The sequence below is a fragment of the Aythya marila genome (assembly GCF_965140915.1).
Source record: "Aythya marila genome assembly, chromosome: 1".
NCBI lineage: Eukaryota > Metazoa > Chordata > Aves > Anseriformes > Anatidae > Aythya > Aythya marila.
The window spans coordinates 140,809,127-140,830,554 of NC_139042.1; the positions used below are offsets into that span (position 1 = coordinate 140,809,127).

A 21,428-nucleotide genomic window follows, 5' to 3' on the forward strand; every position below is an offset into this window, starting at 1 on the left:
TGGTGCAGGTGGAGGTGGAGGCTGGTCCTGCTGGGAGGGCATATTGAGCATGTGCACTGGGAAGCCTTGTTCATGAGGTGTTTTTGTTTTTTTTCTTTCCAATCCTGTATCCTAATATGTAGTTGCACATGCAGCTCCCACCAAGGGGTTTGAAGGTAGAGTCAGCTGAGCAATGGGGACTTCAAATGGCAGTGAAACAGTGGGGAGCTGGTGATGAGAGTCGAGTGAGGCTCAGGAGATGCAAATAATTTCTGTGTGAAGTAAAAATGAGTGCCTGCTTCCTGAGTGTCTTTTGATGTGAGTTATAGTCAGTGACACTTGAGAGTCTATTTTTCAAAGAGGTTATAGTCATGTATTTTTAAAGAAAATTTTGTTTGTTTTGTTTTGTTTTGATTTTTATTTTCTCTACGTGTTTTTAATTTCTTTTTACAAACACTCAGCCCCATAGGCAAGTGTTTCTAGGTGCCAGGTCAGGTACTTGGAGGCAGGCTTGAGGACGCTGGCTTTTCTGTAGCCACACAGCAAGAAAAAAAGGCCAGATTTGGCAACTTGTGGTGAATCTCAGCTGTTCTAGCTTGTTGTGCAATTGGATGGTGATATAAGAAAATGATCAAGAATGAGCATCTTCAATTTCATAATCTCCAGAAATGAACTGCTCAACTTGTCTTTCTTTTGGGGAATGGACATTAAAATAATTCTTACTAGAAGCAGAGTATCACTGCTGGATTTAAGGTAGTTTTTTTTAAAGGATTGCTGCTTTAAAAGACTTTTCTGTGTGTGCTTGTAATAAGTTGTGATTGTTTCCTTTAATTATAATCCTTAATTACATGAAGTATTACCTTCCTTTTTGCATTTCTTCTTTGACTTCAATCATGTTCTGTGAGAGGGTGACATAAATGAACCACTTGATATTATGATCCTGAAGTAGGGTGATAATTTTACTTGGGAGGTTTATTTCTGACATACACTTACGGTTAGCTAGCTAGAGTTTTCTGGCTTGAAGTGTACATATAGAACAAAAGCTCAGAGCAGTTTCTCAGTGCCGTTTGTTTTAAAGTCATTCAGGCATTGCTTATAACTTTTGTTGCTGTAGCGATACCTAAGAGATGACGTGGACCTTGCCCCAGAGAACTGTTTTTTTTTCTAAAGAATATCCACTGTAATATTAATGCAGGCGGATGACTTAGGACTGAAATTCTTTTATTCTTTTGATCTCTCTGCGTACGTATTTTAAATGCAGAAGCTATTAACTTTTCATAGCAGAATGTGAGCACCTGAGAACAAGGACATGGGAGTGCTGGCAGGGAGCACGGGGGCTCTGGATTAGGCAAAACAGGCAGTGTGTTGCTGTGTGTGACACTAATCCCCTCTTCGGGTTTTGTCTCTTCTTTGTCTTTCAGCCTCCCGGTGTTCCCGACTACCCTCCATCTGATGGGTATGCATTCAGTAACACAGTGTACAAAAGAGGGCCTCTGCTGGACCAAGGGGCAGCTGTTGCTGCCTTTAAGCAAACTGTTAGCCGACATGTAGATAGGTAACACTGAATCAACGTCGTACGTGGTGCTGTGGATAACTGTCCCGACTTATTGCTGCTGGGGTGGTGGTGTCTCTGTTCACCTCTGTTTGTGCCTGGCGCAGATCCTTATTTCTGTAAGGCAGCCACTCTGGCTAGCAGTGGCTGTTCTGCCTTTGCTTCTCCCAGGCACATCCATAGGACTCTTTCAGTATCATTTCTATGAAACATGTTTATGTATGCTGTTAAATTCTTGCCTTTGTCAAAAATGATACAGCAAAATTCCAATCTGATAGAGAACACGGGATCCTGCTATTTGGGTTTATTTTTTTTCTGTTTTGTTTCAAATTTTTTTAAAGTTATTCTTTGCTCTCTTTGAAAATACAAAGAATTACAAGTACACTCAGATTCATCTGTCCTTGTTTTGAATGATTGTTTGATTTGTTTAGCTGCTCATTTGCTGCTCCGTAGTATCCTGCTTTTGATGTTCTGGGCTGGTGTATGAATGCCCACTTCCAGAATAGTAACCGATTGTTTCTTCCGTTTTCACTATGAACAAAGCTACAAAATGTTTGCATAGCAACCATGGTCTTCTTGCACATCCTCTTTCATCCCCTTCATTTTAGCCTAAATCTGAATAGCTTAATGCTGAAACGCAGTGATCCTTAGAGTCTCAGCCCTGTCGGCATGGAGAATTTCTGCTGGTAAAAGCTGTGGAAGTAAATCAGTAAAGTAGTGCTAGAATTGTGCCTCCACACCAAACTGTATTCCTTATGCACCATTTGAAGAGTATTTTAGCTCATGTGCCATGGAAGATGCTTAAGCTAAACTTTTGTGATCAGATTGCTGGTAAAAACAGTGTTGATATGAGTCATAATTTGCATAACCCCTAATTTTTGAGCTACAAACTAAAAGATGCTGCTGTTAATCTGCACGCAAACAAATTCCCAAGTGGTGTGCAAGGTGAAGACTCCATTGTTTTTCTGAATTTTGGATTTATTCTTTGTAACAACAGCAACCATAATGGTCATCTCTAAACATTTTCTCTAACTTGGTTACTTTGAGGGTTCTTGTCTGAGGACCACTCAGCTTGCAATCTAAATGATCTGCGCTAGAAATTCTTTTCTCTTTTATCTGTAATGCAATAAGACCTGTTTTGTCCTTTCAGAGCAAGACTGAAAGCAATGCAAAGGCTGTTGCCTCTGTTTCAGGTTTAAAGAATGGGGCTTATTGCATTGACCCATTGATGATATCAGCGTAACTGGCTGTAACAGAATGAGTCATCCAAGCTTGCTTTGTAGTGGGCAAAGAGAAAGGAGCATTTCTAAGAATCAGGTCACGTCAGGTGAAGTCAGTCTTTTGAAAGATGTGAAATGAGACATGCAGTGGTGGTGCCTGTTTCTCACCACTGATGGCAGGAGGGAGTCTAGATGGCTGGTACTGATGCAGACATTTATGGTGTGCCACTATCTCCTGATCCAATGCGATGTAAACTTCCATTTGTTAACTGGCTCTCGTAATAAATGCCTGGGAGGAGTTCCTTATTGGGTGAAAGCTATTAATATGTATTACCCTTAGTAACTTCCACTTAAAGATAAATTGTAAAGCACCTATGAAGAAGCAGGTGCAGAGGGAAGGAGGTTTGGGGGAAAGGAACAAGAAATACAAGATGGATGTTTCAGCCACTGTTTGCTGGTCCTTGTTGAAAGCTGGCTTTCACAAGCAGTCTGAAGGCAGTGACTGAGCCACCCACTACCTGTGCTGAGACGTGCAGGTGACACGTTGTCCAAAGAGCACAAAATCAGAGAACTTGAGTGAGCCTTATGTGCCAGGACCTCCAGTAAGGCATGCTTTCCTCAGGTGACTTAAACTAAGCATCACGATCTTAAACTTCCAGTGTGTTACTAGCTATATCAGGGGCTCTGTCTGATGCTGAAAGAGCACTGAACAGTTTTTCAAAAAGTTGTATGGTGTTTCAAAACAGCATGCCATGTAGCTGTTTTTGTACTGTCATTTCTGGAACAGCACCCTGGGGTTCAGTGCGATCTACCATGTTCTCCTGAAGCGTGCACAGCAGAGCTGCAGTTACAGCATATCTGGCAGGCAATAGGAGAAGGCAGCAGCAGATTGGTGGACGGAAGCTCTGGGTACCCAAAGTAAACAGTTTGGCTCATTAAGGTGGGCTTGAAGTGTTATCATCTCTTCAGCAGTATATAGCCACTGTCCAGCCCGTGTTCTGGGGATATTGAGGTTGATTGCAACAGAGTGGGGTAAGACTGAAGCATAAGTGTATAAGTTGTTGTTGTTGTTATTATTATTATTAATATTAATATTATAAACATTAATAAATACATTTATTCATATTTATTGCTAATACTTATTATTATTAATGATAATAGTATTAATAATAATAATAATCCTTCCTGAGTTATGTCTTTTGGAGGGATTGGGATATCTAGCAGTTGACTGGGCAGGAAGACACAGTTAATAAAATGAGATTGGAAAGGCAGTCTACCAGTAATACTGCCTTCAGAGGTGGGTTAGTCATATCACCAAACTAATAAGAAAGCACCTCAAAACTATATAAATTTTGAGTGGGTGGCTGAAAAAATTGGGATTACTCACATGTCTCTAAACCTCATAATAGGAGTTATGAAGGCTGTGGTTTATCCCACGTTTTTCGCTCTCTCCTTTAAATGCTCTAAGTGTTCTGTCTTTCTTTCAAAATAATACATTTTCAATCTCAGTATGACTGCTTCTTTGTTCTGCTGTTCAAGTCAAGTGAGACAGTTCTCCACAGCCATGCAATAGCTAGGTAACTCCTGGATTGCTGAGGCACACACCTGGGATCCATTGCTGCACAGCAGCATCTGCATTTGTATCCCTGTGCTGTGATGTTGTATGCCAAGCCACTGTTTGTTTGTTTGTTTGTTTGTTTGTTTTGCTGTTTTTTTTTTTTCTCATTTGTTTTTGTTTTATTTATTTATCGTTGTTTTGTTTTAAGCTTTACTGTTTGGTAAGGATTTGGGTTTTTAAGTGTTATTTACAACAGGTGAATAATGTTACTGTTTCTTTTGGATGTATTTTGAGGGGGGTGGGGGACTTCTCACTTTGAAGAGGTAGCACATTAAAGAAACTAGTAACTTGTTACCCAAAGGCAATGTGAACAGATCTTTCCTCAAGGAAAAGAATGCTACTGATGTATACTGTGGTATGCTTTATTTTACAATGAACCCTGCTCTTAATTGATGCAATAATTTGAGATTCTTAGAGGTTATGATATATTATAAATAATGAAGAAAACTGATCTGCAGCAGGCAAGCATTTCTTGGAGTTCAATTCCATTGGTATCAATGTCAACATGACTTGAAGCTTAATTTATAATGAATGCTAGAAATACAGTTTCGTGCAAAGCACTATATACTAAGTGTATGCCAAGCATATTCATTTATTAGTATGGGAAATGATTGTTTAACCTACTGTAGTTCTCTATAAGAAATAAGACTAAATATAATGTGCATATTTATCTTAATAAAATGGCACCTGCAAATCCAAGTAATTATCATACACATTGCAAGCAGTGGGCCAATAAAGATTATCGGTTCTTAAGGTTCATGCAGCTCAACCACATTTTTCTTTTTTTCTTTTCTTGTGTATGTGTGTGATGTAATGTGATGTGTATGTGTTTAGTTAGTATGTTGTGAATAGACAGTTCTACAGCAACAGCAAGTTATGTTCTTTTTTGTTGTTTAAATGTTTTGCGGGTTGTTGAAGGAGGGCATTTTATCTGTATTTTTATTTGCTTGAATGTCTCACTGAACAATAGTCTGATCTCTACATTGCAGAAACTATGAAGCACACAATAAAACGCAGTCCAAGAAATATGCCAAATGCAAGTATGAGTTTATGGCAAGAAACAACAGTGAGCTTTCTGTCATGAAAGAAGAGATAGTAGAGGTAACTTTTTTGCAAAGAGATGACATAAATTTCTGGTACTAGTCAAAGCTGAGGGTACCTTTCCTGTGGGCAGCAGTAAGGACTTCAGTGTTTTTATCTAATTGATCTCCATTAGTATGGAAAGTTCAATTAATTTGTTTTGCATCGTAGACAAGATAAACAGAAATCCTGTGCTGACTTATGGCTCATTGCTCTGGAGATTCATGCTGTAATATAATTGTGTGTTTCTTCTGTCTTCTCATTTAAAATCATCATTTGGTAGTATGTAAATAAGTGGCTCTGTTAAACACTACCTGTGTACACACAATGAAAGACTGTCCTTTCCTGGAAGCAATGGTACCCTGAGAGACAGACAGAAATGTAGAGGGGAAGAAGTAACAGAGAAAATGGTGTGTATAAGGCTGCTCTGCTCATAGTCAGAAAACAAATTCCTGCTGGCCATTCTGCTCCAATTCCTTCTTTACTCAGAAATGCACTCTCCCCAAATTTGTGCCATTGCAGAGTCATGCATTTTCCCTTGGGTCGTTAGCAGTTTTTTCCTTTTGTTATCTCACAGGCTGTAGAGATGCCAGCCTCTCTGTACAAGTACTTGATTTTTATTCCACTGTGTTGTCCTGCACATGTCTGAGTTCACACAGGTTCATTTGCCTGCTATTCTACAATATCCTTTCTTGAGAGCCACATTTTGAAAAGTGAACTACTATGATGTAGAATTACTTATGGTGATAATCAAGGAAGCCTACAAGGCTGTGTAACATCTGTGTAAGATCTGTTGACAATCACAGAACCTGGCAAAGTTATGATTTTGTTTGGAAATCATGTAAGTGCTGGCAGGAGGAAAGTCAGAAAAAATATGTAATTATGTTACCAAATTATTTCAGATTCTGGATGACAGAAAGCAGTGGTGGAAGGTTCGGAATAAAAGCGGCAATGCAGGCTTTGTGCCAAACAACATTTTGGACCCTCTGAGGAATTATGAAGGTGATCTAGGATTGCCAGAACCTGTGTATACCCGCACCATCCAGGTACCATCAACTCCTTGGGAGACAAAATTTCTTTTGAAAAGTGTGTGTGTACTTGTTTGTGCGTTTACAAAGGAGGAAGAGATTCACAGCAAAGCTAAAATATTTTCATAGTCTACTGATATGTCAAAAGATGCATATTTCTTTTACAGGCTGAAGTTTATTTCTGTATTGCATGGAGTCTAACAAGAGAATAAAGTTGATAGAGATATAGCAAAGTCTTTTCCTTTAGAGCTTTTTTCTGGTTATTTACTTAGAGGTGGTAATTTCCACCCTAATGGATGTTTATGCATTTATTTTAATTGCAAATATCCTTTGTGCATTGATAGCTGTTGATGCCAAAGAAGGAGTTTGAATTATTTAAGGTAGGGTATTCTTTGTTACTTCTAGGAGAGTGAACACTAGTTTTTCTTTTTATTTCTTTTTATTTTCTCTCTTTGTGTGTGTTTCAATCTTAGTTTCAAATCTATTTAAATACAGTAATTTTGGAGTTGTAAAAAAACAGGTGTCTTTGCTTTTGAATTCACAAAGCAGGTATTTTCAATTATTATTCCTGTGCATCATCAGCAATTTAGTCTACTAAACTAATTTTGGTTTTATTTCTTTCACATTATAGTACAGAATTAAGTTTATATGTATATATATGTATATATATATGTATATATGCCGAACAGAATTAGAGGGTAAAATATTAAAAAACAAATAAACAAACAACACCTGTATCTCCCCCCCGAGTCTTACATCAGTACAGTTGTCTGCCTGAGTAAGGATTTAAAGACTTAAAGGATAAAGTTGTAATGTATAATTTTACACCAACTTTAAGTTGTCTGGAGGCTCATAAAATAAAAGATCATATTTTATAAGATCTGTTTTTTCCCTCTTATATCTAATGATTTTGAAAAATTAGGCAAACAATTTCAGATTAAGCAGAAATTCCAAGCCTGACTCTAAATGAGACTTTAAGTCCAAATGGAAGCCAAACTTTTGTTGAAACTTACAGTTGAATTAAATGTTATTTAATCTAATATTTGTTCCTTGTGCCTACATGTACCAGCTGTTGACTGAAAAACAAGAAATGCCATACTGTTATTGTTAATAGTCTATTGCAGACTCATCTAAAAGTTCCAGCTGAAGGTGCCACTGTGCCAAATTACATATACAGAGTTATCATGAAAGCTGCAGCTTTTGCAGTGTTTCCAGTCTTTCCATGGATATGGAAAGTCTCTTGATAAACAGGTTCTATGTTATTTCTCCCACAATCATGTGGAGGATGTATCCTGAGCTTGCTGGGCTTTAATCAGATCATTTCTGAGTTTTTCCTATGTGCAATTGTTTGCCAATAAGGTATGAGCTCTTTATAAATTGATTATGCTTTTTAGCTCTGTGTGAAGTGAAGCATGCATCTAGAGTGCTTTTCAAATCCTGTTTTAAAGATCTGACTTATTTTCTTTAAGTGCATGTAATTCTGTGTGTTTGGAATTTGCCAAGAAATATCGAGCAGACTAAATAAGTATAGAACTGAGTAGAAGTTCTTATACTATTTTTTATTTTAATGCACTGCAGGTTTTGATGTTTTCTATTTGAAATAATTACATGGCATAGGAAGTAGTAAAATAATCATTTTCACAAAGCATTCTCCATGAAGCCATGAAAATTAGGGACAGAGAACAACTTCTAAGATATTTTTTTCTTTCCCCTCTGGCAGGTTGTTCCCTACAGCCCATTGTTTATTTCAGCTGTAGCTTTATCGTATTCAAATGTGAGCTTTAAAAGCTGCAAAAGTATTTAAGGATATAATGAATTACACAGGATAAAGGAAGTCTTTACCAAGACATGTCAGTAATGTTGTTCTCAACATTATGTTGATTATGATAATTTTAGGACTGCTGCATGTACTCATTCATCTCTTTCTTTGTGATAGCTACATGGTTCGTTTGGGATCTTTTTGCATAACACTATTTTCATAACAATGCCAAGAGACATTGCTGCTGTTTCAGAGAGAAATGAGGCATTGAAGGGATTACTGACTGACACAAGGTCAAACAGGAGAGCTTCTGGGCAGAGAAGGGAAATGAAGCTGTTCCTATCAGTGCCTTTGAGAGACCCTGAACACAAGCAGGCTCTGAGTGTCTGGTGCTGTCCAGATTTCTGCCAGTCTGCTGAGTTGTCTTTGGTTTCCAAAGGACTATTTTCAAAGTGGTGTGCTAGCTGTGTCGAACACCCTGGTCCACTCTTTGTCACAGATAAGTGTGACGTACAAGGGAAGCATGTTTCATTTCAGGATAATGGACTTCAAAGCGTAACTGACCAAAATAGGCTTCCAGTTTATTATGAAGGATTAAGGATTCTTCTTCATAATAAAATGGATTATTTTTCCATTCAGTCATTTTACAGGCTGACACCCTTCCTCTGAGAGATGGATGCTGATTATCACAATTCTTCTCAGAGCTGCAAAGTTTGTTTTACTCTCACTCTGTTCCCTCTGTGAGTCCACATGATAGATTAGAACCTAATTCTTCTCTCAGCCCCTTTCAGGATCCAGATCCCAGATAGTTAGCTGAAAGCAATGAACTGATCCTATAGATGATACTTGCAGGACCATTTTAATCAATGTCCTAGCAATTTCACTGTCTTTGTGAGTCAGAGTCTGTAACATTGTTCTGGTCAGGGAAAAAAAAAAAAAAAAATCTGGAATTATTTCCAGTAAAACCCTTGCTTTTAATACTTCTGTAGATTAGGTAAAGCTTTTTGATGGTTGTTTATATCTTCCACTAATGTTAATTATACGCTATCAGTTTCCCTTGGTGTTGGTCATTTAGTCTGCCTCTATGGTGGAACAGCAGTCATACTTCACCATCCTCTACAGATAATATAAACAGTTTCCCAAGTGCTTGAACTTCTCCTTACGTACAAGTATTCCCAGAGAACAGACAAAATAATTAATCATGGTATTTCCTATTTTCTGTGCCTTTTGTAATATTTCTTAATGCTTTTCAAAAAGAAATATGAAAACCATAATTAGGATAGAGGTTTGTATCTTGCTGGGTATGTTAATTAATCTCATGACACCTTTTGTGCGGTGAGGCAGCTATTTTCTCGGTGATGTAAATGAAATCCTGAGGCACGGACAGTAAATGTTAAGCCAAATGCAGTCCTCTAGTATTATTTTAATAAACCTTGACTGTCCACAGAAATGATACGGTATATTTATGAGTCATGCTTTTGGTACGTAAACACTGAGATAAAAGTCTCCACTTCATTTGGGACAAGCATCCTTTGGGTTTCTTGGCGATCTACCATCAAAACCTTTCTTTCAAGTCTCTGTTTAGCAGCTCTTTGAAAATATCTCTCTGTGGGAAGTTGTTTTCTCTCAGGCACAGCATTTGTGCTCCAAGTTAGTGTCATAGTGCCATACTCATCTTTTGCCAACTGGTATCTTTCCTGCAGATCATGAATTGCTTGATAATGCAGAGATGTAGTTGCCAGGTGTTCATTTGTCATGGCCAAAGAGATGTCACAATTTTTGATCACGAGCCAGTATCTTTTTTACTTTGTTTCATATTGAATGCTCTTTAAAGATGCCATCAGACCAAGGCTTTTTTATGGCTTTAGAAGACAGGTTATTTTTGTGTCCAATTCAACATTGATCTAATCCCAAATTATGGGATGGCATTTATTAAACAGAAATGTAATGAATAGTTGTAAAAAAGAGCATGATTGCTAAAAATTAAAAGTCCACAGCGTGCTCCCCAAATATATACATATATTTGTAAGAAATGGGGACTATGCTTGGCTAATAACAATCTGTGTAAGTAAATTCTTTCTAATTTTTTAATTTGTTCCTTCTAATATATTTCTTTCCTTCTTGCAAGATTCTAGCAAGATGGATTTGTAAATCCTGTAAAACCGTAAATTCCTTACACCCCACAAAGTGTAAAGTAGGTGCCTCATAATAGTATTAGTAGTATTAATAGGCAGCTGTCTGATTCTGTGTAACAGCTGAGACCACCAAAGGCAACTCAAGTAAAAGACCTCACTTGAAATTTCCTTTCCCAGTCCTAGGTACTTCATTAGCAAATAAGGGGGTACAAGCCTATTCTCTCTGGTGACCAGCAATAGGACCCAAGGGAACAGTATGGAGCTGCAAGCAAAAGGGGAGGTTCAGGTTGGCTGTCAAGAAAAGGTTCTGCACCAAAAGGGTGGTCAGCCTACCCTGGGAAGTGGTCATGGCAGCGTTGAAGAAGCATTTGGGTAATGATCTCAGACATAGGGTCTGTTTTTTGCGTGGTTCTGAGTGGACCCAGGAATGGGACTCGATGATTCTTGTGGGTCCTTCCCAATTCAAGATACAATATGACTGTATGATTCTATGTCTGTCAGCAGCAATCTTTACCTTGTTTTGTAAGCTACTCAGTATTTTTAAACTCCAATAAATAGGCTTTTTTTCCCATACCTGTTCTGATTTAATTCTCAATATTCTACAGTTGTGACATCATTTGCATCATCACAAACACACATTCATCTTTTTTTTTTTTTTTTTTTTTTTTTTTAAATCTATTTCTGAGTTTCTGTCTGTCTGGATAGGTGCTTTGAAAAGATCTCATTGCTGATATGGCTTCACATATGAGTGTTGAAGTAGCCAATACTCCATTCATGGTCCAAAAGAAAAAAATGAGAATAGCTCATTATATGAGTTGCTTAGTGAGTAAGAATTATTAGCACTGATGTTCTTTTGTTTTTAAATTGCTAGTGTGTGTGAAATTTCAGGAAAGATGTGTGAGGCGGTTACTTTTTACCTTACTAACAATACTTTTTGGTATGATTTACTCTATTTTCCTCACAGCAATTGCTGGGAGAGCTTTCAGAGGTAACAAAATTACTATTCTGACTTGAACCTCAAAAATTACTCTTTTAGACTGTGTAGTTACCAAATTCCATAGTGCATGCTTGTTTTCTTTGTAGCAATGGATAGAAGTGATGGGATGAATATGTGGATGTCCTCAGAATATCTGGAATTAAAGAAAGAAATGTTAAAAAAAAAAAAAGTAATGTTAAATTGATTCAAGTGTATAATTGTTTTTTGTGCAGTGTTCAACAAAAATTGAAGTGTATTTCAATGTTGTTTCATCTTTAAATTTAGAATTTGAGTGATGTTTCCAGATCAGTTTTTATTTTCACTCCAGCATGCAGTAAGTCGTTTTGATGAGGCTTGTGATTGCAGTATGGGATTACATGTTTCAGAAACAACATTAGTATCATCTGTTGAGAGCTATATGTAATGTTTTGCTGTCACTTCTGGATTGTGACTGTGGTGACATGCAGTTGATGCATTGGTTTGTAATGAATCCTCTCTACCATAAAGAGGGGTGCTTTTTCTTTGCATGTTGGTTAAGAAGGCCAAGGACATGCATGGTGGTAGTAGTCTAGAAATATGAATCTGTGAACAAAAGGCAGATTTTATTTATATTGTTAGAAAATTTTAAAATCTGTGAAATTCTTAAATTAACATAATTTTGGATATATCAGAGTAAATCTCTATGTAAATTTCTTAAATATACAACATTCTGCTTGTTCTCTTATATTCTACATTTCACTTTTTTGGCATTTGAGATTTTATTTTAAAAAGTGTTTTATTGTCTTCACATCACAATAGTAGAATACTGAAAAGTCAGCTATATGACTTTTTTTAAAAAACCCTCTCCACGGTGCACTGCACCAGATGAACACAAAATGATCCATACAAATGTTTTTTACATGCTAAGAACAGAAACTGAAAAGGTTTAATGGAGAATGTATTGTAGGACTACTATATGTTTGCTTCAGTAGCTGACTACTACAATTTAAGTGAAAAATGATCTAAGAGAAGCAAAATACTTTTTTTTTTCCTAGGCTTTATAGAAACTGATGGGATAAATTTTTGGTTGGTGTAACCCTGTAGTGGTTAGTGTTTACAATCCCAGTTCACATGCGCTACAAAATGCCTCGCCCATCGGTTAGATGCACCAAGTGGAGGATTCCTGTATAAGGGCAGTTGTTGACATTTTATAAAGGTTTGCTTGTTGACAGGGCAGTGATGTGCTATTCAGTTTCTAACATATGGCTCCTACAAATATTTCTCTACTTGATCTGCCATAAACCCTCAGCCTCCAAGGAAATAGTAAATGTTATTTCAGGATGGAGCAATGAGTCTGGGGAAAGTACTCTTCTATTTTCATACCAAAATAAGCAGACTTCTCATAACTAAGAAATGAGACATCAGTACTGAGCAAGTAAACTTTAATATTAAACTTTCAAGCTGTGTTATTCTAAAACTGCAGAGAGGGAGCAGTGTTAAAACAGTGAGCTTTGAAATTGGAATTGGTGGAAAGAAAAAAGTAACATAAGCTAGTTACAAGTTTCTGGGCTTGCCTGTCATTGGGACTACTTTGAGAATATGCATGTCTCTTCCCGTAACTGGCACCATTCTAAAGGCAAAGGAGAGAAGAAATTATTCCCCCAAATTATTTTGAGGCATCTGCCAGCTAGCTATTAACAGCAAGATAATTTGCATGCTGTTAGAAAAGTTTTGGGATGAATTTATTCCAAGAATTGTGGAGTTTGTTTAATTGCATTGTTGCATTGAGGTGGCTTGTTAGTGCTCATACAAATAGCTGAAATGGCACTCCTGAATAGGTAGGAGGAGCAGGAACCTCTTAAAAATTGTCTGCAGCTTAAGAAACAATGTGTTATTCCAATTTGGTGACGTTCATAAGTTAAATCATTAGTCAGGCTTAGGTGTGGCTGGACATGTCCATTTTTCACTATTTTTAACATAACTTCTATAAAACATATGTTTTTATACTGATAAACTCCAACAATTAAAAAATTTTGGAAGTTGTTCAAAAGTGCCAGATAATAAAGTTCAGAATTTTAAAACAATTTTATTTATAGAAATAATATGTTTGAAAGAAATAAATGCATTTCATATGATGTGATTGTTCTGAGTTCTATGCCTGACAATGATACCAAATCAAGCTTTGGCAAATTTTGAAACTGTTTCTGGCAAGAAGGATGTTTTTGTTCAGTAAATGAAATCAGTTGGTGCAAAGCACCCCAGCTTTTTCTTCAGAAGCCTGAGTTTGTCGAACTTCTTGTCCAAGCTTTATTGTTGAACCAAGTCTCTCTGCATCTTTTCAGAAACAAAGGACAGACTATGCCGCAAAACAACCCAGTCCAGTTCCTGCTACTCCTTCACCACCTCCAACACCTGCTCCTGTGCCCGCAGCTGTCCCCCTCCCTCCAAGCACACCAGCACCTATACCGGTTCCTGTGCCCAAGGCGCCTGCAACCATCAGCCGCCAAAGCAGCACCTCTAGCGACAGCGGTGGTAGTGTCGCACGAGACAGCCAGAGGAACAAACAAGTTCCTGTGGATCGTAAGTTTGTTTAAGAAGCAAGAAAAAAAAATATTTCTACCATCCCTACATCTTTTGCTTAATCCTTGAATTCCTGAAAACCTCGTGTTTCAGATAAATTTTTATGAAATATTTCGCTTTAACCCCCTATTTAAAATACTGATTTTCTAACTACAGCGTTCTCTATACAAATATGATGGTGAGTAGGAGCAAAACACTTCTGCACTTACGCTAGGCCTAAAACAGCAGTACATCCTCTCGCTTTATGACTACTTAGGATCTTCAGTCAGTGGTTTTCAACACTGTAAATGCCCATGCTGATACTCTAGCTAATGTACATTGCTTGCTTGCAATGCATTATCGTTACTGCATTACAATCCAAATCGCTTTTGAAACCAGTTAGACTGTTACACTTCCATCAGTGGTCATCCATGTTTCTAAGGAATTTGTACCTTTCTGAAACATGTATCCAAGGCCTGCAACAGGACTTACAGGTCTGGCTGATGCATAGAAACCATGCTGTAATGGTGTTGTAGGAGTCTTATCTTTTATAATCAGGACCTCTCAGCTTGGTCAAAGCAACAGCAACTGGTGGGCCACTGAGCAAATTAGTGTGTCCTTGTCTCAGGAGGATGAGAGAATGTAATCCATAGCCCTTTAGCTGGAAAAACATGGTAACCTGCATCCAGCAGTGTGTGGCAGTCATGAAATAATCTGCTTTAGACATCCCTGTAATTTTAAAACATAGCTGCTGCTGAAGCTGCTACTGTGTATCAACTAAAAAGCAGTTTGGTTAAAATAACTTATTTAATCAGCCAATAATTTCTCTCCTAAATGTACTTTAAACACTGAAATTGCCTAGATTAAAAATAACTGAAACTTTCATGCAGGCATTTGCTATATCTACTAACACAGTAGCTGTTAAAATAATGAGCTTTTGCAGTTCAGGAATTGACAGCTTTTCCAGTCCCCTGCCTTATCAGAAAATCCGACTTCCACTTGAGCTAAAAACTGGAACTGAGTGTAATCCTTTCTGAAGAGGGCTTCTTTCCCCATCATCACCAGTGGATGGGAAGCACGCCTCCTTGGATATGCCTGCTCTGGCATTGCCTGGAGGTAGACCAGCTCCCTCCAAAGCTCTAAACTCAGGAAGGCTCTGTGACGTTTTTAGTTTTTTCATGGAACAGACTTTAAAGATTGTAATTATAACTGGAGTTGAGCCTTGCAGGAGGAATGTGCTTTGCTGCAGCTTCCCAAAGAAAGAGTAGGGCCTGCTTCTGCCCTTGTCCTCTGTTGGGTGATTTGACACTTAAAATAAAACAAACAAACAACAACAATAACAACAACAACACCAAAAAACAGAAACCAGAACAGTTTTAAAAGAGGTGTAAAGTGAGAATGAACTTCCCCTGTTCATGGGGAACTGTTCTGGCTGTAGGTATGAGGTGCAAAGGGTTGCTGTAGTGGTTACAAGACATGTTCTGTGGCCCCCTTAGGTTCCAGTGAGGCCAGAGGCCATGCCTGAGATTCGTGCCCTCACCGGGGGCTTTAACTCAAACCCACTCAATGGACTTCAGGTGCCTCAGTGTCCTTGGAAAATATCTGCCTCTGTGACAGTAATGGGCAGCCCTTGCTGTGCAGCTGCTGCCTGAGCACCCACCTCACCCTGCAAAGATCAGGGTACCGAGCACTTGGTACTGAGTGTATTTTGTTTGTTTATGGTAACGTATCAAACAATAGTAAGGATCTGTTACCTACCAGCTAAATATTTATCTTCTGATATAGTCTTGGTGTGGATAAAACCTAGGTCTTTCAAAGTCTGTGTAAATAGAAGGACGATAGCAATTTTGTTTCTGTCTTCCTGTTTGGGGAAAATAACTGGTGCATGCTTCATTAACATTGCCTAAAGGTTTTATTCATATATCCCCTCTCAGACCTTCACGTACCACTGAGCACGTCATTTTAGCTTCCAATTCACACTCTGGAAAAAAAAATACTGATGGGGTCTGAATGCCTCAAATGCTTTGCTAGAGATATTTGTCCACTTCCAGCCTGGGGCTATTTTACGAAAAGAAAAAGAAAATAGTTAAGATGAGGATTTTTCTTCTTCTGATGGTTTTATTAAAAAAAAAAAGCAAAAAAAAAAAGCCCTGTTTTTATTGATCCAACTGGCTAGAGAGGTAGATCCTTGGAAAAGTGTTGGGAGAATATAAAAGGAAAAAAGAGAATGAAAAATTTTAATATCTTACAGTTTTTCCGTATGATACTGTGTCTTTTTTCTCTGTTGCTGTCAGTGTAACAGGAGGAAAAGAATGACTTTTGCCACCTGAATGCATCAGAGAAGTTGATGTAGTTACTCTTTGTGTATGAAAATGTGACTGTTGAATAAAGGAAACTAAAAACAAGGAAATCCTGAGAATTTTCAAGTTCACTTACAGTTGCATGTCGAAGTATTTTTGTAATAAGACCAGAGTTACTGCATGGAGAGATTAAGGGTGTTAAATCATTATGTTCTCTGTGCCTGAGAAGATATTTGCACCCTTTCAGGTTCTACCTATTTTTTTGTGAAATCATCCACAGAACATCTTTTATGTATTAAAAGAAGTCAGTATCATCATAATTGATTGTGTGAAACGAATGAAAAGCATTTCAGTTTGTTGTCTGCTAATGGCCAGCCTTAAAACTGAATGTTTCAGACAAAGGGGTTCTGTGGGAATGCAAATTTGCATAATTTGGTTTTAATTAAAAATAAATTAAAAAAAAAAGTTCTTGCCCCAGTTCCAATGTCTCTGATATGACAGTCAGCTACTTTTTTTTGTTGTTATTTTTATATTGAAGTATGACATTGTGTCAGCCAACCATTGCTGCACTGCTGAGGCTTGAAGTGGATTCAAATTATCTTTTGTGGTCTTTTCTTAAAATCCCTTGAAAAAATTTATTAGTATACTAATGTGTTAGCTGTGAGGTGGTATGTTTCAGTAGCAGTGATTTTTTTTTTTTTTTTTTGCCTACGTTGATTTGCACCAAAAACTTGAGCAATGAAGTAATCAACTTTCCACAGTGAAAAGAATCTTATTTTCTTCCTTTTTTTTTTTTTTTTTTTTTTTTCATTTTCACGATATCATATTTCTGTTGGAAGAAACTCAAACTATGGCAATTGAACAACCTTCTGTACCCATTTTCCCGTACAGCTTGAGGGCTAGACTGCTCTGCATACTTCTGCAACGTCAAGTTTATCTCTTCTTTCTAGGGTCTCACTTGGATATATTTATTTAGCTTGTTTTGTTTTGCAAATGGATTAGGAATATCGAAATCTTCCCAGGGGATCAAGGGAAATAATAACTCAATTAGAGCCAATGAGTAAATCTTTAAAGAAAAAAAAATGTTTAAGATTTAAAGTGGAGTGTAAGAAATCACCTGGCTTTGGTAAAGCACCCTTGAGAATAATTTCTGTGGGGCACTTCTCTCTCTAGGCAGGAAATCCCAGATGGAGGAGGTGCAGGACGAACTTGTTCACCGGCTCACCATAGGCCGCAGCGCTGCCCAGAGGAAGTTCCACGTGCCACGGCCAAACATCCCGGTGGTGAACATCACTTACGATTCCTCGCCTGACGATGTGAAAGCGTGGTTGCAGTCCAAAGGATTCAACCCTGTGTAAGTTTGAGGACAAATGTAAGAAAGCTTCCAAAAAATGATTTTCCTGTCAGTAAGTTGTGTATGGTCTGCCTGCTTTTGAAATCAAGCAGCTGTCTGAAAATCAAGGCGTGTCAGCTGCACTCTTGGAAAATATTATTTGTTTTAGCAAATATATATTTATATACATATGAATGCATATATATATTTGTATATATTTCTACATGGCTATAGATATCTATATGTATTTTGAAAAAAAAAAAAGTGCGTATCAGCCTTCACCAAAATGTACTGGCTATGACAGGTACTGAATTGACTTGAAGTGTTCTTTTGCTTGCAGTTTAGACTTGATTCGGTAGCTCTGTTCTAGTGAGGGATGAAGAGAACCACCTTCTTCCCTTTAGCCCATTGTATTTCTGCTTATTTCTTGCTTGCTCCTTCTTGTGACCTCAGGACTGTTAACAGCCTTGGTGTGCTGACGGGTGCACAGCTTTTCTCCCTCAATAAAGACGAACTGAAGACTGTTTGCCCAGAAGGGTCTAGAGTCTACAGCCAAATTACGGTACAAAAGTCTGCTTTGGAGGTATGTATAACGCTTCTTACTAGCCTAACACTGGCTTGCTGATGTCTGAGAAATAGGATTTGAGTAACCTTTTTTTGTATGTAAAGAAGTAAATAGCTCTTCATGCTGTTCCCATCACATTGATACACATTTTTTTACCTGGGTTATTTGGTATAAACGCATTGAAACAGCATTCCTCAAAAAGACCAGGTGGAACCTCTGCCCTCTTCTTAAAGATTCCACAAAGTGTTAGAAAAAGTGTACAGTGGTATTCCAGCAAAAGAGGTTGAGTGTTATAGTCAGGCTCCCTACAGCTGCAAAAAGACAGGTGAGCCAAAAGGGACTTTAGGGAAAACAAGAGGAGAGCATGAAATGCCTTTCTTTCTGCTTCTTGCTCAGCCCAGTACATGGACAAACAGGTTCTCCAGGTACTTTTGGTGGTGATGTGTCAGTTTTGCACTATCTGCATAGAGGAGATTTGATTTATTAGTTGTGTGAAAGTGACAGAGTGAGAGTACGCTGTTGAATCTCATGGTCTTTCAGGTCAAAAGCTGGGGAATCTTTATTGGTGGATCCTAAGAGTAGCAAAATGCATTTGATACTGTGATAGCAGAATTACTGAGCCATAGACAAATACACGGTGCTTCTGTATTCATTGCTCTGCAACAATTTTCTTTAATTGCAGTGGTATTGTTCCTTACACTCCTTAAAATCTTTGATATTTGTGCTAGGGAGAAAGCTTATCAATTGAAAATCAGGAAAATACGAGAATTTTTTATTTTAATCTTGCTGTGGTAAATGGAGAAATGGACTAGATAATATCTAGAGTTGAGACTAGCCCACAAAGAAGCTATAATCTTCACATTCTGTTTAAAAGAAAATCATGAAAAAAAGATTAAAATATCCCTTTATTCCCTCACAAAACTAGGACTAACTTGGTTGATTTGAAGATTTAACTGCCAGGCCTATTTTTAAAAATACATTTAAAATTATGCATATCTTATGATTTACTGATTAGTGTAGAATAGAGAGAATTGCTTTCTAACACTGTTAAACTTGCGTTATTCCTTTTCTTCAAACCCTTTTTTCCTGTGAGAGGAGTGGAGAAATTTTTCACTTTTACTCTTAAGAGTATGTCACTACAGTCCAATGCAATCCATCACTTCCTAGTGAAGATATATGTGTATTCTTAAACTTTTCTGGAATGTCAGCAATCTTCAGTTTCATAAAGAAGGCCTTGTTTACTGAGATGGAAACAAGAAATTGCTTATTAAAATAGCTTTAAAACAATTTTATACCCATATCATCATAAGTAAATATGTTATGGTTTAAAACTTTAAAGTAGGGATTATTTTCATTTTTCTTAAATAGAATGATTCTTACAAACGTGTTTCAGAATGTCATTAAAAGAGAAATGTAATCTATATACTTCAGAGATGCTGACTTGTTGGAGGAGATAAAAGAAATAGGAGCTTTAACATGGCACCTGAAAGAGCATTTCCTTTTAAGAACAATGTGCCCTGCCAGAGGACCTGACTGATGTCCTAGTAGGGTGTAAAGCTAACTTCATGATTATGCTAGGCGTGTATTTGGGTTTCAGTTTCCATATCTAAGAAAGAACTCCTCACCTTTCTGGTGGAAGTCAAGTTGAAAACCAGAGATCCACAGGATTGTAGAGGTCTATCCTTTTTTCCTCTGTGCTGTTTCTCTGCTTGCCCCAGATAGGCTTACTTTGCAGGAAACTGAGGAGTTGAAACATGTCTAATAAATGCTCTACACGTGTTAATAAACAGGTCCTGAGAGTTAAGCAAGGTTGTTGGGTTTTGTTAGTGAAAATGTAGCGCAAATCCTTACTTCTGCTTCAACTGTTTGAGGTTTAACTGATGAATTCAGAACTGAAGCAATTCCTGATTGCTTTAGCTTGTGTGCTGCATTGCACAGAACGTGAACACACATCTTCCTTTTTGTCTATGCAGTATTTCATGTCACAGGTTTCACGAAGGCTATCCATGTTTAAGAGAATCTATAGGAATGAGTACCATCAGTCATTGCCAAAATGTCTATGCTACACAGCATACGTGAGCTTGTGTCTTCCAAATAAGGTTGTGTTTTACTGCTCAAACTAGAAATGTTTCTAATTACAGAAGTATTTAAGTGCACGCATACCTGTTGTACCTGTTGTACAATCAAGCATAACTGAATGCTTTTTATAAGTAGTTACTAGGTTATGGGCTTGACCAAAGCAATTGTCCTACAAGTGACAACTTGTCCTAGAAGTGACAACTTTACATGAAGTTTTGTAGCTCTGACATCCTTTCTACTGTAATCACTTGTGCTACTGTAATCATATTTCTGTAAATGACCTGGGTGCTAAGTATAAATAACAGTAACAGCTGGAGTCAGAACAAACCCATGCATTGTCTAGTGTTACAGAACTCCCTGCCTTGTCTTTGCTTGTTATTTCTACCTAGGATCTTCCACAAATGCTTCTCGATTCATACCATCTCAATTCATACAATCCCTGCCTCTCGGATTTGGGTCTGCATTCCCCAATACTGATAAACAGATCTTCACCTTTATGCAGCTGCATTTTTTTTTTATTTGTTATTCATATTATTTTTTATATTCTTCTGCCTCAGGCAGAAGAATTTAATATTTTAAAATTGGAGTTCCAGTTCTAATCATTACTGGAATTTAGTAATTTTACCTTTTTGAGGAAAAAAAATGAATAGGTACCATTACTACTTCTTTTTTTTTTTTTTTTTTAAAAAACTTTATTTTCATGGTAACTCCATTCAATCCTGAATCAAAACAGAGTATAAAACATCATACGAAGCTTTGTGTTGTACCTGTATAAACATGACCAAGGAACAGACTGTGAATATGGGGAAGGTATTTGGCGTTTAATAGCTTTCTAGGCCTGGCCAAGCAAAAGCAGAAAGAAAACTCTATGCAAGAACAGCATGTCAGATGGCAGAGAGCTGGCCATAGCCAGGGACAAACACTTCTTTCCTGTCAGAAGATATGGTGGTGGTAGCAGCAGCATCTCAGGAAGATGAAAGATAGGATGCACCACACGTTGTACTGATCAGATTACCCCTCTGAGGAACTGAGGTTGCTCCAGAGAGTTTCAGTTCACTTTTTATGCAACATATAAGGCATTTTAGCAAGTTGGCTAGTCAGCTGTAGGGATTTACTTTTTCATTGTAAAGTTATTATGATTTTTTTTTGTGTGCATTTCCTCAACCTTTGTTAAGCATTTCAAGTTCTGGTGTTGAAAAACATTAATCAGAAGATAAGCATAGAGATAGAATATCCTGAACACCACCTTTGTCATCTCTAGACATG

At 37.6% G+C, this 21,428-nt stretch overlaps 1 protein-coding gene across 7 annotated transcripts in view; it reads left to right on the forward strand.

The window, feature by feature from the left end:
- EPS8 (EGFR pathway substrate 8, signaling adaptor) overlaps positions 1-21,428 on the forward strand; it is a 132,415-nt gene that overhangs the window by 107,784 nt on the left and 3,203 nt on the right. For 6 of the 7 annotated variants that reach the window (XR_014318202.1, XM_082768327.1, XM_082768325.1 and 3 more), the window contains 6 exons: positions 1,401-1,534; positions 5,359-5,470; positions 6,352-6,495; positions 13,669-13,906; positions 17,359-17,539; positions 17,972-18,101. Coding sequence is in view for 6 of the 7 variants with exons in the window: in XM_082768327.1 (XP_082624453.1) it covers positions 1,401-1,534; positions 5,359-5,470; positions 6,352-6,495; positions 13,669-13,906; positions 17,359-17,539; positions 17,972-18,101 (939 nt within the window). In the remaining variant the exon portion in view is untranslated. The remainder of the gene's footprint in view (positions 1-1,400; positions 1,535-5,358; positions 5,471-6,351; positions 6,496-13,668; positions 13,907-17,358; positions 17,540-17,971; positions 18,102-21,428) is intronic. The other variant, XM_082768329.1, reaches the window with a different exon arrangement.